General features: G+C 39.7%; 1 protein-coding gene across 9 annotated transcripts in view; it reads left to right on the top strand.

Annotated features, from left to right (window-relative positions):
* LOC131136350 (dedicator of cytokinesis protein 9) overlaps positions 1 to 17,013 on the top strand; it is a 97,783-nt gene that overhangs the window by 20,099 nt on the left and 60,671 nt on the right. For 3 of the 9 annotated variants that reach the window (XM_078795343.1, XM_078795340.1, XM_078795339.1), the window contains exon 1: positions 15,016 to 15,226. The exons of 3 other annotated variants lie outside the window; for them this stretch is intronic. In XM_078795343.1, coding sequence (XP_078651469.1) covers positions 15,113 to 15,226 — 114 coding nt within the window. In that variant the 5' untranslated portion in view covers positions 15,016 to 15,112. Of the gene's footprint in view, positions 1 to 4,944; positions 5,269 to 15,015; positions 15,227 to 17,013 lie in introns of those variants that run through there. 3 more of the 9 variants (XM_078795337.1, XM_078795335.1, XM_078795336.1) reach the window with 2 other exon arrangements.

The raw sequence follows: 17,013 nt of genomic DNA, 5'->3' as shown, positions 1-17,013 counted from the left end.
TCTCAACTGGACTAGCCTGAAAAGGACTGTTAAGGGTGTCTTGGTAGGCTTCATGAGTTACATGCTCAAAGACTAGATAGGACAGCTTTAGTCTCCGGGTACTCCGGTTTCCTCCCACATTCCAAAAACATGCTAGGTTAATTAGCGACTCCAAATTGTCCATAGGTATGAATGTGAGTGTGAATGGTTGTTTGTCTATATGTGCCCTGTGATTGGCTGGCCACCAGTCCAGGGTGTACCCCGCCTCTCGCCCGAAGACAGCTGGGATAGGCTCCAGCACCCCCGCGACCCTTGTGAGGAAAAAGCGGTAGAAAATGAATGAATGAACTGTAACTGCAGCACCCTATGGTGCATTCAAAGACTGTGCGGAATCTCAACGCTTAAAAAAAGGCATGGAAAAGTCCAAATTATCGGATTTAGTTTTAATTGTGGTACATGGTATGCTTGCTGTACATTTGACATGTATTATAGCATATTTCTCAATTATTACCAACTTATGGTGAATGAGATGTGCTGTCTGTCTAATAGCATAGGAAAAAAAATATGTTGGACCAAAAATCATCGACTTTACATAAATTATAAAAGGCAAAAAAACTGGATAAAGCTCCTTCTGTAGCGGTACTGTGGTGAGAACAAGTTCAGAGGCATAAATCAACCGCGTGATACATTTCTAGCAACCGACTAAACCAATCATCGTGGTTCTGTTCCACCAAACTTTGCCTCCGACTTGATTTCTTTGCCTGAATGCCCTCATCTGGAGGCTCAGCGGCTTTGCCCAGTGGCTGCCTTTGTTGTACAGCGGAATGTAGTTCAGTGTGTCAGGCTACTGAAATATTAACACAGCAGCAGGCAGGCAGGCGTGCTAGCATCCATACTGCAGCAGCATCATGGAGGAATCGCCTCCAGATATTAGCCTCCAGTTGTCCTCAAATCGTTTCTCCAGCACATTAATGACAAAAAAAAACACTTTTAATGTAGTGGTCTCTTCTTGTTATGCGCAGTGCACAATGTGTGAGCTTTATAATAAGCGCGGTTGACGCTACATACCCGGGGAGTTAATTGCTGTGTATGCTGCACATCAGGCAGTCGCACATTTTTAATAACGTCTGAGTCTTGCGGCAGCAGGAAGAGCAAAAGGGAGACGTGGATGAATAAACTAAGATGCACTCTTTTCTTGTTCTTGTTTTTCACTCATCACCAAATATTCCGCTGCAACCTCTGATGAACTGAATGATAGTTGGCAGCTCAAGGCTTTATTTTAAGATGTGTAGCAAAGCCTGTAGGATCATGGAGCAAGGGGGGGAGTCAAGGAGGTGCCATCATGTCCATAATGGGGATAAAAATTAATGAGGAAGGTATGTAGATATGCATTAGAAGTTATATACAATTCAAGAAATCAGATTTGTGACTGATGAAAAAGACAGTTATTAGTTTCAACTCATTTTTTGCTGTTTTTTTTACTTCCTTTGTAAATAATTTTGTAATATTATGACTTCATTCCGACTCCAAATTGTCCATAGGTATGAATGTGAGTGTGAATGGTTGTTTGTCTATATGTGCCCTGTGATTGGCTGGCTGGCCACCAGTCTAGGGTGTACCCCGCCTCTCGCCCCAAGACAGCTGGGATAGGCTCCAGCACCCCCCGCCACCCTCGTGAGGAAAAATCAGTAGAAAATGAATGAATGAATGAATGACTTCATTCCCATAATTTGATAACTTTATCCCCAACTTGTTTTTTTTTTGTGTGTGTTTTTCATTGTATTATGACTTTGGTATTATGACACGCGGCCCGTAGGCCAAATGTGGCCCGCAGGACACTAGTTTGAGGCCCCCGCCTTGATATAAAAGTTTAATGTTAGTGCGGCCCGCGCAAATTTGATATGGATGCTGTATGGTATCATGTACCCAGAAAAAATTATTACATTTGATTAATGTTCATGTTAAAGGTTAAATAACTGTTAATAGTTATCCTCCCTATTCGTGTGGAAGTGGTAAGTTTTTGGCTATTTAAGTTTGAAGGAAATAACTTGAAGGCTACCGTTTAGGTCGCTAGCGCTCTAGTTTGCGAGTTAGCATGTGTCTCAAGACCCTGCGGTTGCGCAATATGTTGTAAATAAAAAGAGTATAAAGGTAATTTGTCTCCCCACCAACTATATGGGGTTTCTTGAGTTTTTGTTATTTGCCGTTTTATTATTATTATATTTATTTATTTATTACTGATTGATTGATTTTCTTTATTCTTGATTTGTTTATTTATTTTTCATCTTATTTTGTGCAGATTTTTTTTTTTTTTAATAAATGCATTTTTTTTTTTTGGAAAACCTGATGTGGCCCAGTCTCACCCAGACCGGAGCTCCAGTGGCCCCCAAGTAAATTGAGTTTGAGACCCCTGCTCTACATTTTATGTACAAGTCAGGGAATGTCAGAACTGTATAGTAATGTGTTGTTCATCCATTCCTACTGATTATATTCAGCGCCCCTTCAGTGAGACTCCACTCCATTGGCCCTGACGGCTCAACTGAACTAGAAAAGCAGTCAGCCATATTGCTGTTTGCCTGTTCACGGGAGCAAACTCCCCCTCTGGATATAAGGTCGCTCTTACTGTAACCTATTTATTTCATGTTCACTTATGTGACTCCAAAAAAGGAGTCCCGCTTACAAGAGTTCATTAAAGCTGAATGATATAAATGCATGCCAATGATCGGTTATTCCAAGGAAAATGTGGAAAAGACACCGTCTTATTATTATTAACACCGTCTTAGCTAACCGTAAAGCTGTGATTGGTCAGCTTGTAGTACATTATTTCTTGTATTTATACGACTCTTTCACTTTGCTGATATTCTTTTAGCTGTGTTTGCTGATACTCTTTTGGCTATGTTTGTTGTTATTCTTTTAGCTATGTTTGCTGATACTCTTTTGGCTATGTTTGTTGTTATTCTTTTAGCTATGTTTGCTGATACTCTTTTGGCTATGTTTGTTGTTATTCTTTTAGCTATGTTTGCTGATACTCTTTTAGCTATGTTTGTTGTTATTCTTTTAGCTATGTTTGCTGATACTCTTTTAGCTATGTTTGTTGTTATTCTTTTAGCTATGTTTGCTGATACTCTTTTAGCTATGTTTGTTGTTATTCTTTTAGCTATGTTTGCTGATACTCTTTTAGCTATGTTTGTTGTTATTTTTTTAGCTATGTTTGCTGATACTCTTTTAGCTATGTTTGTTGTTATTCTTTTAGCCATGTTTGCTGATACTCTTTTAGCTATGTTTGCTAATACCCTTTTAGCTATGTTTGTTGATACTCTTTTAGCTATGTTTGTTGTTATTCTTTTAGCCATGTTTGCTGATACTCTTTCAGCTATGTTTGTTGTTATTCTTTTAGCTCTGTTTGCTAATACTCTTTCAGCTATGTTTGCTAATACTCTTTTAGCTATGTTTGCTGATATTTTTCTCGCTATGTTTCCTGATACTACACTTTTTGGCAATGTTTGCTGATATTATTTTAATCATAGTATGTTTGACGATTCTCTTTTGGCTATGTTTGCTGTTATTTTTTTAGCTATGTTTGCTAATACACTTCCAGCTATGTTTGCTAATACTATTTTAGCTATGTTTGCTAATAATCTTTTAGCTATGTTTGCTGTTATTCTTTTAGCGATGTTTGCTGATATTTTACTCGCTACGTTTGCTGATACTATACTTTTTTGGCAATGTTTGCTGATATTATTTTAATCATATTATGTTTGACGATTCTCTTTTAGCTGTGTTTGCTAATACTCTTTTAGCTGTGTTTGCTAATACTCTTTCAGCTATGTTTGCTAATACTCTTTCAGCTATGTTTGCTAATACTCTTTCAGCTATGTTTGCTGTTATTCTTTTAGCGATGTTTGCTGTTATTCTTTTAGCTATGTTTGCTAATACTCTTTTAGCTATGTTTGCTGTTATTCTTTTAGCGATGTTTGCTGTTATTCTTTTAGCTATGTTTGCTAATACTCTTTTAGCTATGTTTGCTGATATTATTTTACCTATGTTTGCTAATACTCCTTTAGCTATGTTTGCTGTTATTCTTTTAGCTATGTTTGCTAATACTCTTCTAGCTAGTTTGCTGTTATTCTTTTAGCTATGTTTGCTGATACTCTTTCAGCTATGTTTACTAATACTCTTTTAGTTATGTTTGCTGTTATTCTTTTAGCGACGTTTGCTGATATTTTTCTCGCTACGTTTTCTGATACTATATTTTTTTGGCAATGTTTGCTGATATTATTTTAATCATAGTATGTTTGACGATTCTCTTTTGGCTATGCTTGCTGATACTCTTTTGACTATGTTTGCTGTTATTCTTTTAGCTATGTTTGCTGGTACTCTTTTGGCTGTTTTTTTTGCTACGTTAACTGATTTTCTTTTGGCTATGCTTGCTGATATCTTCAAGCTGCAGTATGTTTGCTGACAACATTAAAGCACAGATGTGACTCATGGGGTGGAATGGGAAAATACAGCAAAATGCAAAACGTGATGAGAAAAATGAACAGAAATGTTGATATTTATACTATATATATATATATATATATATATATATATATATATATATATATATATATATATATATATTTATATATATTTATTTATAAATGTATCACATTTTTGTAGCCCTTGTGCAAAATACAAGAATGTAAAAGTTGCCAGGTCTGTAATGGGGACCAAACTAGCAACACATACAGTATGCATGTTGGAAGTTGTAGCATTGAAGCTACTGCAGATCGCTCCGTATCCTTCATCCCTCCCATCCCTGGTCCTTTGCTCTTCCTCACTCGCTCTCTCACACACAGCATCTCGCCTGCTGACTGGCTTATTCCCGCTTATTGCACAGAGTGGAGCGACTAGCAAATAGAGCAGGGCTGTTCTCTGCATGTGCGTATATTCATTCCGGGGCCGTTCTCCTCTTTGGTTTCACTTATCTTTGCGCCAGGACGTCGGCACGCCCTCCGTGGGTCAGAAGCTTAGGATTGCGGGGTGTGATGATGGATCGGGGAGAAACGGGGCAAAAGAGGCAAAACTGGGTCACTCGCAGGCTCTCCTGACTGATGCCTGTGTGGACCTGGAGGAATGGGCTGCACCACCAGTACGGTCGTTCTTGATGGGCTGCGGACGGTCTTAGAGAGGAACTGTAGTGGCTACATCTGTAAAGGAGCTGCCGAGCCTATTGGGACGTCTGAGTTTGAGAGAGCGCTGAGTCGGAGGGAGTCTCGTGTGTTGCCCACCCCAAGAGTGCATAAGGTGTGTGCGTTTGTGTGTGTATACGTATAACGCTTTGGTAATTTGTTGGTTACTTTTTGTTGAAGGTTTGTTGATTTTTTTTTTAATTTCCAAACTTCTCCAATGGGAACCACACTCCAGTTGTGTTTGTTTCCATTTGTGGATTGGAATGAATGAAGTCTGTTGGGATGCAATGTGGTCATCAACGACCACGCATCTGTAGTCAGTTTGATTTTGTATTGCAAATCAGTCCGAAAATATTGTTGAATTTAATTCTGAGGTTAATAAACATTTGTATCTACGTATATAAGATATGCCTTTATTCGTCCCTCAGTGGGGAAATTTGTAATTTATATACATTTTATCAGAACCAATTTTGCAGCAGGCAGCACGGCGGTCTAGTGGTTAGCACGCAGACCTCACAGCTAGGAGACCAGGGTTCAATTCCACCCTCGGCCATCTCTGTGTGGAGTTTGCATGTTCTCCCTTTTCTCCGGGTACTCCGGTTTCCTCCCACATTCCAAACACATGCCAGGTTAATTGGTGACTCCAAATTGTCCATAGGTATGAATGTGAGTGTGAATGGTTGTTTGTCTATATGTGCCCTGTGATTGGCTGGCCACCAGTCCAGGGTGTACCCCGCCTCTCGCCCCAAAGACAGCTGGGATAGGCTCCAGCACCCCCGTGATCCTTGTGAGGAAAAGCGGTAGAAAATGAATGAATTTTGCAGGATTTCCTTTTCCACAGTGTGTATCCAACTTCCACAAACACACCACTTGGTTCCAGTGTATTTTCTGGAAGTAGGTTTCCTTAAAATAGGCATATCTTGATCTGATTTTCAGGATCGGGATCGGCTACCGATCTGTAGTTTAAAGATCGTATAAAGATCAGATTTTATCGGCTTCTGCAACAAGATTGCGACAAACCGGTTGCTGTATAACGTTTGTGAGCCTGGCCACACACTCCAACATGCTAGGTGCAGTAATGTGCCTCAAAGCTGATTGCCGCTCAACTCCCGCCACCCGCAAGAAGAAAAAAAAAACACAACACCACCATGCAAACACTTTGGATGTTGGAAATTGGGCTCCTTAGCTACAGCAGTAGTTCCCCCTCACTGTCCCCGGACTGCTGTCTTGTTGTGGGGGAGATTACACAGGAAGAGCCACTCTAACAACTGGTTGTTTACATTATGGACTGCATAAATACTACTGAACATGTTGAAATGGCGGCGAAAAACCTTTGAAACGTCTCTGGAAAATAGTAGCATTAGCTGTGTGTGCGTGAGTATATTTTCACCGTGTTGTGTTTTACCGTTTTAATGTAAGGATCATTGATTGTTGTTGGGAGCTGTTCTAGTAACCATTATTAGTTTATTATTATCGTTATTTTTGATAAGAATTCACCGTGTTATGTTTTACCGTTTTAATGTCAGGATCATTGATTGTTGTTGTTGAGAGCTGTTCTATTAACCATTAGTTTATTATTATTGTTATTTTTGGTAAGAAATTTCTTTAAAAAAATTAAAAATAAATATTTTCTCAGAAAACACACATCATTCAATCTAATTATTGCAACAGTCACTCTTATTGTAAATGTTGATCCGAAATCACCCTCCAGCTAGTCGGCGCATTTGAAGGGTGAGGAGTGAGCCATGTGCCAAAACGGTTTTGAACGTAACCCCTGTGAAAAGCGGGTATATCACATGTATCAGATGTACTACATGTATTATTAGACAAATACTTCCCTGACAGTACCACATGACAATTGATCATCGTTATCATGTAGTGGATTATGCAAATGGTCCTTGTTGCATCTTTAAAACATGCATTCATGTTCTCTTTCCCTCCCTGCAAATACTAGAACGTGAGTATCATCAATGATTCAGACTGTTTTCTTTGCCTTCGAGACAAAATAAGGAAATAAAGGTTGTATTATAATTCCACAGTCGCACTTATGTTTCAATGATTGGAGTCGGAATGTGCCGACGCAGCAGTAAGACAGTGTTACTATGAGTGTATAAAATATAGGGCAGTAGGAAGGCTGGATCTTGCCTTCCTGCTTAGCGCTACATGGGTTAAAGCCTCTGTAGGCTGGCATGGGGATGAGGATGAGGTTGAGGATGAGGATGAGGAGGGGCTGCCTGGCTGGCGGGCGGGCGTTGGGGGGGACAGAGAACTCTGTGTCAGATGGAAATCAATCAGCACTCTTCATGTGAGAAGCGACAGGCAGGGCTTCTGCTGCCCGGTACCAGCTTGTCTTGCCCTTCTGGTTGTTTGCATATATGTGTGTGTGTGTGTGTGTGTGTGTACAGTGAGTGTTTTCTCTCTCGTGATGGTTCATCAGCAGAAAGCCGAGTGACGGTGGGGCCCCGGCTGAGAGCAGGGAATTGGGTCAAGGGCACAGTCGCTTCCCTTGGCTCGGGAATGGTCTTATCATCCAAATAGGTTCAATTAATCCGCCGTCAGCATTCTGCAGTCTTAACTAATCAATAGTTTAATGTGTGCACAAGGTGTTCTTTCCTCATTATATGATTTCACCACTTTGTCACTCTCTCTTGTTGCAGCAGCCATCAATACTTTTGCACCTTCGTAATCCATTAGATTAGATTCACAGATTAGAAGATGATGCAAACCGCTGGCGTTGCCCTTTTAATTCCCTTTGATTGCAGGAGGTCATGATTGTGGGGGTGTGAAATGGGCATAATGAGGGGAAAGGTCATGAATGCATGCACAAGGATGCAGTAAAGCTATGATTGACTGACTGATCTTTGAAGAAAGACATGATTGATTGGAAGAACAAGGTCGTTCCGCAAGACAATTTTACATATTCCTATCAATTTGTAACTCCAGTTTGCATGGCCAATGACAGAGAAGTGAAGTATTTGTTGATTTATACAGTACTACGTCCGTTTTTGGTATTAATCCCTCTCAGTATAATGTCCCTCTGTCTAGTATCTGTGATTTTCATTCGGACAAAGTCGGTCAAACTACTCATTCATTCATTCATTTTCTACCGCTTTTCCTCACAAGGGTCACAGGGGTGCTGGAGCCTATCCCAGCTGTCTTCGGGCAAGAGGCGGGGTACACCCTGGACTGGTGGCCAGCCAATCACAGGGCACATATAGACAAACAACCATTCACACTCACATTCATACCTATGGACAATTTGGAGTCGCCAATTAACCTAGCATGTTTTTGGAATGTGGGAGGAAAACCGGAGTACCCGGAGAAAACCCACGCATGCACGGGGAGAACATGCAAACTCCACACAGAGATGGCTGAGGGTGGGATTGAACCCTGGTCTCCTAGTTGTGAGGTCTGCGTGCTAACCACTCGACCACCGTGCAGCCCGTGCCTAGTACTCGTTCGTCAAAATACAACCAAAGACACCAAAATGACTGACTTACTGTTTTTTAATACATTCTTTTAGACTTTTTTCATGTGTTCTAAAAAAATTTTGCCGAACCTTGCAAATTTTGTTACATTTTCATGCATGTTAAGGCCCTCAAAAATGAAACATAAATCAAGAAATATAGTATATATTACAAAATAATAATAAACATTGGCTTTTGTTCATTGGTGCTAGGGCCCTAATGAAGGATAGATGGAATTTTTTTGAGATACAATTCAATCGTTTTTTTTTTTCTTCTTTGTTAACAGGGGCTGCACGGAGGTCAAGTGGTTAGCGCGCAGACCTCACAGCTCGGAGATCAGGGTTCAATTCCATGTGGACTTTGCATGTTCTTCCTGTGCATGGGTTTTCTCCGGGTAGTCCGGTTTCCTCCCACATTCCAAAAACATTCTAGGTTAAATGGCGACTCCAAATTGTCCATAGGTATGAATGTGAGTGTGAATGGTTGTTTGTCTATATGTGCCCTGTGATTGGCTGGCCACCAGTCCAGGGTGTACCCCGCCTCTCGCCCGAAGACAGCTGGGATAGGCTCCAGCACCCCTGCGGATAAGCAGTCGAAAATGAATGAATGAACCTTCTTTAACAAATTTAATGGCACTCACAACTTTATTTGGCCCCATGGTGGGTTATTTAGCAGTCAGTCAGCAATGCGTGAAGGCATACCAAAGCAGGTCTGTATGCCACTGACTACATATTAGGCACATTAGACAGTTTTGTATCTGAACTTATTTTTTACCCATTTTGTCACTGAAGAGTTAAAAGGTAACGACTGAATCATAAAAATCACTAAAACACTCGCCATACTGCCGTTTTTTTTTCCTTTTTATGGCATCATAAAGAGAAAAAACCCTCCTTCATAATAGACATGATATCATCTCTGACCCTCCCAAGCTAGATATAGAAACCACTTCATGGAGGACAGCTTTATAAAAAACAAAAAGGCTTTTCTACACATCTTAAAATGAAGCTCACATAACTATGCTATGCTCGGGAGCCCAATTGAAGCGTAATATAACTTGCCCACTCCACTTTTTAAAATGATTTCCTGCAAGTGCTGGTGATAGTTATTGTCTTTTCACACCTTTCAACGTATCCCCAAACGTTCTTGCTGAAATGAGACCATTATCTGTGCCACTAATAATCATATTTTTAAAAGACATCCTGGCAAGAAGGCTGAGATTTTCTCACAGATTGCAGTCTGCGTCTGCGGTACCTGGATTTTTTTGTTTTTTATTTCCATTGATTTGACTCTGTTATGCTCATTATGCAGTGTATTTAAACGTTGATATTGTTTCAAGCTGTACTTGGGACAGCCCTGTATTCCACCCATGCAACCAAAGTGATGCTATTAACACCATGTGGTCATTATCACAACTCTCTCGGGGCTCATGGGTGGGTGGTGGGCTGTGGTTGCAGTCAGGGGTGGGCCGTGTTTTTGTTACATTCCTGGTTACGCCCTGTTTTTCTACGCCTCAGACTAAAGATCCTATCAAGTCTTTTGTTATGTAAAAGTGAGACAAACAAACGGAGTCCCGTCCAGGCTGGGAGTTCTAACTTGTTGGATGTCATTTCTTGCTAACTCGCTTTCTTGTATTTGTATTTGTGTTATGCATGTGATTTGATGGATGATGAAAAATGAGCAAAAAACATGAAAAGCAAAACAAATAAGTTTTTTTTCTGTCGCTTATTTTTGTGTTTTTTTAATTTCATGTCAGATGCAAGATGTAGCCGCCCGCCAGTGCATGCTTTGACACCGGGGGTCCCACAGCTTCCACCAGGGTGTTTTCCCAGTGAGAGAGGGCCACATAGTGAAAACTGAAAGGATGCAAGGGCCACTTAAATAATCGTTGTCATTTTTTATCCCCATAATATTTTGACTCAACCCATAATTCGACTTCTTCCCCAACCTAATTTTTCAAAAATGCATTTAGTTTGATTTTTTTGTCATCATATTCTGACTGAACAAAAAATAACAAAATTTTCTTTAATATTTCAACTCTTTGCGACTAAAATGTTTAGTTTATTCACATAAAAATTAAACTTTTTTTGTTTAGAATAACTTTTTTTATTTTAATGTTATAACTTTATTCTCATAGAATTACAGCTTTTTTCATTTATGCTCTCTTTCAACTTTTGTGTTGTCATTTTTACCTGTAATTCATATTTTGACTTTAGTCTTGTAAAATAACTTTTTTCCAATTTTTTTCAATTTTATTATTTGACATGTTTGTTTCCCATATTACGACTCTTAATATTTTATAAATTACTATAAATCTGTTTTTTCCATGTCTGCTGTTTTTTTCTCATAATATTTCCATTATATTTTCACTTTATTTTCATTATCAAACTTTTTCCCCAAGCAAAATTTCCAAAAATTGCTTTCATATGTTTGATCTTTAGGATAATAATAATGTCTTTTTTATTTACTTATTTATTTACTAGAATTACATTATTTTTAGACTATATTGATATAACTTTCATAAAATGACTTTTTCTACTTAGGTAAAATTTTTTCTTAATATTTTGACTTTATAATGAAATATAACTTTACAATACAATAGTATAACATTTTTAATGTATACAATTACTCCAGATTTTCTATTTTTGTTGCGTTTTCTTGTTAAATATTTTTAGAATGTGCCATGGAACAATAAAGAAGAGCCGCAGGCCGCAAACGGCCGAGGTCGGCACTTTGGTTGCCACGTGTTTAACTCTCCAAGAGTATCCAGTAAGTCCAGAAAAGGCTGCTTGAATCGTCATTGATCACCTTTTTATGAAAAACATCATCTAGAGGGGTCTGAATACTCGAAGCACCGAAGTTGACCACATTGATCCTTCGTACCACGTCTTCTTATTCTTTTGGCAGATCAGGTGTGTAAGAGGCACTACAATGCCATCTACTGTACAGAGTAGGAATGACAAGCTTATTCACAAATAAATGAATGTATGTGCGCCATCACAGCAGCGGGGTGAGGGGTTGACAAGACAAATGTCAAATGTAGGGCAGACGTCGCCTTCTGCCACATCTGTGACTCCCTCGTCGTGCCCCCGGGACTCGCCATGAAGCGCTTATATGACACATAGCGGCATTATCCTGTTAAGGCTAAAATTAGCCCCCTTTTTTAGAAGTTGTGTTTCCAGGCAGCTAATTCAATTCCCATTTGTGCGCCTGGATGCTCTTTTTCACGGCCCAATGTCAACATCTGATGGAGCCCAATTGCAAGTAGCAGCAAACCATGCATATTAAAAACGGTGTTGTAAAATGTGTAATATGTGGTCAGTGCATATAAAACTGTGTGAGATCTGCTTGTTCTGCAGGAGGCGGAGTTTGACTCATTAATTCACTACATTGCACTACTTCATTGCACTACTGTACATATTGCTGTTATTATATCTTGTCACATTCATACTGTGCATACTGTTTATAATCTGCATAATCTGCAATAGCCATATTATAGTCATTTATATCCACACTGTATCATAGTCATAGCCTGTTATAGTTTGTACATATATCTGTCCACTTACAGCAGGGGTCTCAAACTCAATTTACCTGGGGGCCACTGGAGCTAGGGCAAAGCTGGGCCGCATCAGGTTTTCCCCCCCAAAAAAACGCATTTATTAAAAACAGAAAAATATCCAAACTTTTTCAGTGCTTTGGTTCCGATTTTCTACAAGAAAAGCTCTGATAAAACATTCCACTGTTCTCAAATATCTTATTTTTTATTTTTCTGCACAAAATAAGATGAAAAATAAATAAACAAATCAAGAATAAAGAAAATCAATCAATCAGTAATAATAAATAAATATATATAATAATAATAATAATAAAACGGCAAATAATAAAAACTTAAGAAACCACATATAGTTGTGGGTAGACAAATTATTTTTTCCGATTAAAATGAACAAAGCATTATTAGAGCCCTGTAGACATGACAAAACACGACTATAGTCACATTTATACTCTTTTTATTTACAACATATTGCGCAACTGCAGGGTCTTGAGACACATGCTAACTCGCAAACTAGAGAGCTAGCGACCTAAACGGTAGCCTTCAAGTTATTTCCTTTAAACTTAAATAGCCAAAAACTTACCACTTCCACACGGATAGGGAGGATAACTATTAACAGTTATTTAACCTTTAACATGAACATTAATCAAACGTAATAATTTTTTCTGGGTACATGATACCATACAGCATCCATATCAAACTAACATTAAACTTTCATATCAAGGCGGGGGCCTCAAACTAGTGTCCTGCGGGCCACATTTGACCCGCGGGCCGCGTGTTTGAGGTCGCTGACTTTGAGCAAAATGCTGGGTACACCATGGATGAGTCGCCAGCCAATAACAACCCATCGCACTTTTCGTAACTGGCTCCACTGCATGCCATTCCCTGCAATCTGATGTAGGCATTAGCTTCAACACATATTTAACACACATACTTCCTGCACAGACCAAAGAATGTTGATGCCAATCAGCGTCTGACCATTCCCGCCATAGTTTCTGTTCTTCTTATCTTGACGGCCTATCACAAAAGGCACTTCCTTGTCTTGTCGGACTGTTTACATTTCAGTCAGCATCACCACCTGTTCAACTTAAGTAAACACTACTGCTAAATATTGAGTAATATAAACATGAATGTAAATTCAGGCTTTTTCCATCATTTTGGAGAGTAAAAGGGGAGCAGCTGACACCATCTTAAAGAGATAACGTCCTCCTTTCTGTAGTGGTGGGGGCCCCACTCCAAGGTGGGTTGGCCGGGGTCTGCGTCATGTTGGAATGCCCCTCCAGCAGTTGTATCAACAAGTAGCGAGACAGAAGCTGGACCTCATCTCACCGCAGTGATTCCATACAGTTGCCGGGGGGGGCGGGGGGTCTGTCCCGTTGTAAATTTGTGTGCGATACCTTTTTAAATAGTTAGGTGGAACACTTTTTTAGTAATCCCTCGTTTAGCGTGGTTGTTGCCAGACCCAACCACTGTAAGTGAATTTTCGATATTTTCCTAAACCTGCTTATGAATTTCTGAATATGTTTTTTATCATTTCTGTAGCCCTCGAGACATGAATTAGTCACATTTCTACTCCTATTATCCAATATAGCGGACTTAGTAACAGAAAATAAGAAAAATACCATAATATAAACTCACATGGGTGATACGGTGGATGAGTGGTTGGCGCGCAGACCTCACAGCTAGGAGGACCAGGGTTCGATTCCACCCTCTGCCATCTCTGTGTGGGTTTTCTCCATGTACTCCGGTTTCCTCCCACATTCCAAAAACATGCTAGGTTAATTGGCGACTCCAAATTGTCCATAGGTATGAATGTGAGTGTGAATGGTTGTTTGTCTATATGTGCCCTGTGATTGGCTGGCCACCAGTCCAGGGTGTAGTAGAAATTATTATTTTTTGCATTATATTTTTTCATTGTGCTTTTCATAAAAGTAATGTTAAAATCTTAGTCTCAGCTACACACGATAGTCCGCACAGAAACTTTCTAGATCTTCCAGAATCTGTACCTATTCCAGCAGCTGTATTTCCTTGGATTTCCAAAACGGTCTGTTTTTAATTTATTCCACCCACGGCCCATCTCCGGGCACGCCCACTCTGCTGTGATTGGTCACACTCAGTTTGTACAGCACCGTGACGTCACAGTGAGCCTGAGTTTGGGAAAAAAAAAAAAAACTGAGTGAGACCTTTTGTCAGTCATATAGTTTTTTTTGTCTCAGTGGGTGGAGGCGGGGCTGCTAGTGTACACACAAAGCGCGGAAAAATGTGATGTAGTGGAAATTTTTTATATGCATTATATTTTTTCACTGTGCTTTTCATAAAAGTAATGTTAAAATCTTGGTCTTGTTCTTGTAGACTCGTGTAAGGGGAAGCAGAAAAATATAATTTCAGAACCCCCGGTCTGATGTATTCTGTTTGGGTGAAGTTAAGTTTGCATCTTATCGGTGATGTTTGTGCACTATCAACAATAAATCACTGCTTCTGACTCACTCCAAGGTGCAGTCACACTACAAACATTGTGGCCTGATGTCATCGCCTCCTCTGCCGGCTCTTATTTCAGCTGCCCCACGCATACCACGCATGGTCAACCCCCCCACCATCATACTGTCTTACTGCAGGAATGCATCTCTTTTGCTTTTTTTCAGCCCCATGTTGTTGCCGTTCAGGTGGATGGTAGCGGGTCAGCTAGGGTTTCTGCAGGGGTGTGTACATGTGTAGGGGGGTGTTTAACTCCCCCAGGCAGCACGACCAAGTGTAGGAGGGGCCATCTCCTCAGCTTGGGTGGGAGCCCGTAGCGCTCTCACACCGATCAGTCACTGAAGAGCAGGTTTGAGCTGCAGTCTGTGAAACCTGAAGAAGTTTTTAATATAGTGTCAGGATTCTTCTCTGTTGGATATGCTTGCTGATCACGTCTTTTTGGAGTCTTTCTTGGAAATATCTTGTTGACAATGCAGGGAAGGGCGAGTAAAGCTCCAAAGAAGGAGCTGGTCATAGAAAGTCCTCAGCAGTACAAGAGTTTGGCTGCAGCGGAGCCTGAGGTGGACTCGGTGCCACAGGTGGTGGTAAGGCGGAAAAATGTGCCTCTTTTCAATGATTCAGTGGTTGGTTGTTTTGAACAGCATGCATACAGTATATATATATATATATAAATATATATTATGATGTGTGAAGTTAGTCAGTGTGGGAGCAGGTGTCACGTGTGTACGTTAGAACCAACTCCCATGAAAAAAGTGCAAACTTAGCTTGGGAGGGAAAGTTTACACTCTTATTGTGACTTGTAAAGCGTTTTTATTTGGCTCAAAAGTCAATTCTAATTGGCTGGCAGAGTCAAAGAGTCTCCATCCATTCCTCTTTCATTCAAGGTGTCCTTTTTATTATTGGATTTCACATTATTCCATTGTTTTTTTGCTTGTTTCACACATTAATTTATGTCTCCCCCCCCCTGAATCTCAAGCTGATGCTTCGCTGGAGTATGTGCTGTATGGCTGACCACCTTGGCCCATAGACAAAGCATTGTGGGAAATCCTAAAGGGGATTGCAAAGACACAATAGCCAGCAACAACACACTGAGGGTCGGACCTCATCACTTGTGACCTTGTCATTGGGGGCATTTAAGCTGCATTATTGAATTTTTTGGAGCACAGTCACCTTCCGGCACCACCAATAAAAAATGGTGACAAACACATTCAAACTATACAATGTAAAGCTATTCACCGGTAATGAATGATGTAGCCATCAGGTTAGCGCAAGAGGCTAGCAAATCCCTATCTACATAGTCCACAGTGCTTGTCGTCATTCCATGAACGATTTAACCATATAATAACTTGTTCACCTTCCTGCAAATTTTGAGGCCGGATTGACTGTGGAAGCCAAACAAATTTTGGTGCCTCATAGCACAGCAACTATGGTGCGTTTAAGTACCGACGAAGAAATGCTTGCTGAAAAAACATCAGTGAATTAAGCATAAATTAAGCATAAACATGTAAAAAAATGTGGATTTAAAAAAAATTAATTTATTATCACATAATTGAGCCCGCCATAGTGTAGTTGTTAGTGTTCTGGACTTTGGAATGGACGCCTTGGCGACCCTGTATTCAAGGAAAAAGCCGAAAAAAATCAGGTTTTCCCAAAAAAAAAAAAACGCATTTATTAAAAACAGAAAAATATACAAACTTTTTCAGTGCTTTGGTTCCGATTTTCTACAAGAAAAGCTCTGATAAAACATTCCACAGTTCTCAAATATCTTAATTTTAATTTTTCTGCACAAAATAAGATGAAAAATAAATAAACAAATCAAGAATAAAGAAAATCAATCAATCAGTAATAAATAAATCTAATAACAATAAAACGGCAAATAATAAAAACTTAAGAAACCACATATAGTTGGTGTGTAGACAAATTATTTTTTCAGATTAAAATGAACAAAGCATTATTAGAGCCCTGTAGACATGACAAAACACGACTATAGTCACATTTATACTCTTTTTATTTACAACATATTGCGCAACTGCAGGGTCTTGAGACACATGCTAACTCGCAAACTAGAGAGCTAGCGACCTAAACGGTAGCCTTCAAGTTATTTCCTTTAAACTTAAATGGCCAAAAACTTACCACTTCCACACGGATATGGAGGATAACTATTAACAGTTATTTAACCTTTAACATGAATGAACATTAATCAAATGTAATATTTTTTTCTGGGTACATGATACCATACAGCATCCATATCAAACATAACATGCCTCCAGGCATGTATTAAGACCCCAAGTAAGACCCCTCGCCTTTACACTCCTGCGCAACACTAATGCATATGCTACTGGATCACTGCAGGGACGTAGGAGACGCCATA

This window comes from Doryrhamphus excisus, linkage group LG12, assembly GCF_037039965.1.
Source record: "Doryrhamphus excisus strain RoL-2023G ecotype Guam linkage group LG12, RoL_Dexc_Guam_v1.1, whole genome shotgun sequence".
Classification (NCBI taxonomy): Eukaryota; Metazoa; Chordata; class Actinopteri; order Syngnathiformes; family Syngnathidae; genus Doryrhamphus; species Doryrhamphus excisus.
This window is presented reverse-complemented; position numbering and strand designations above follow the sequence as displayed.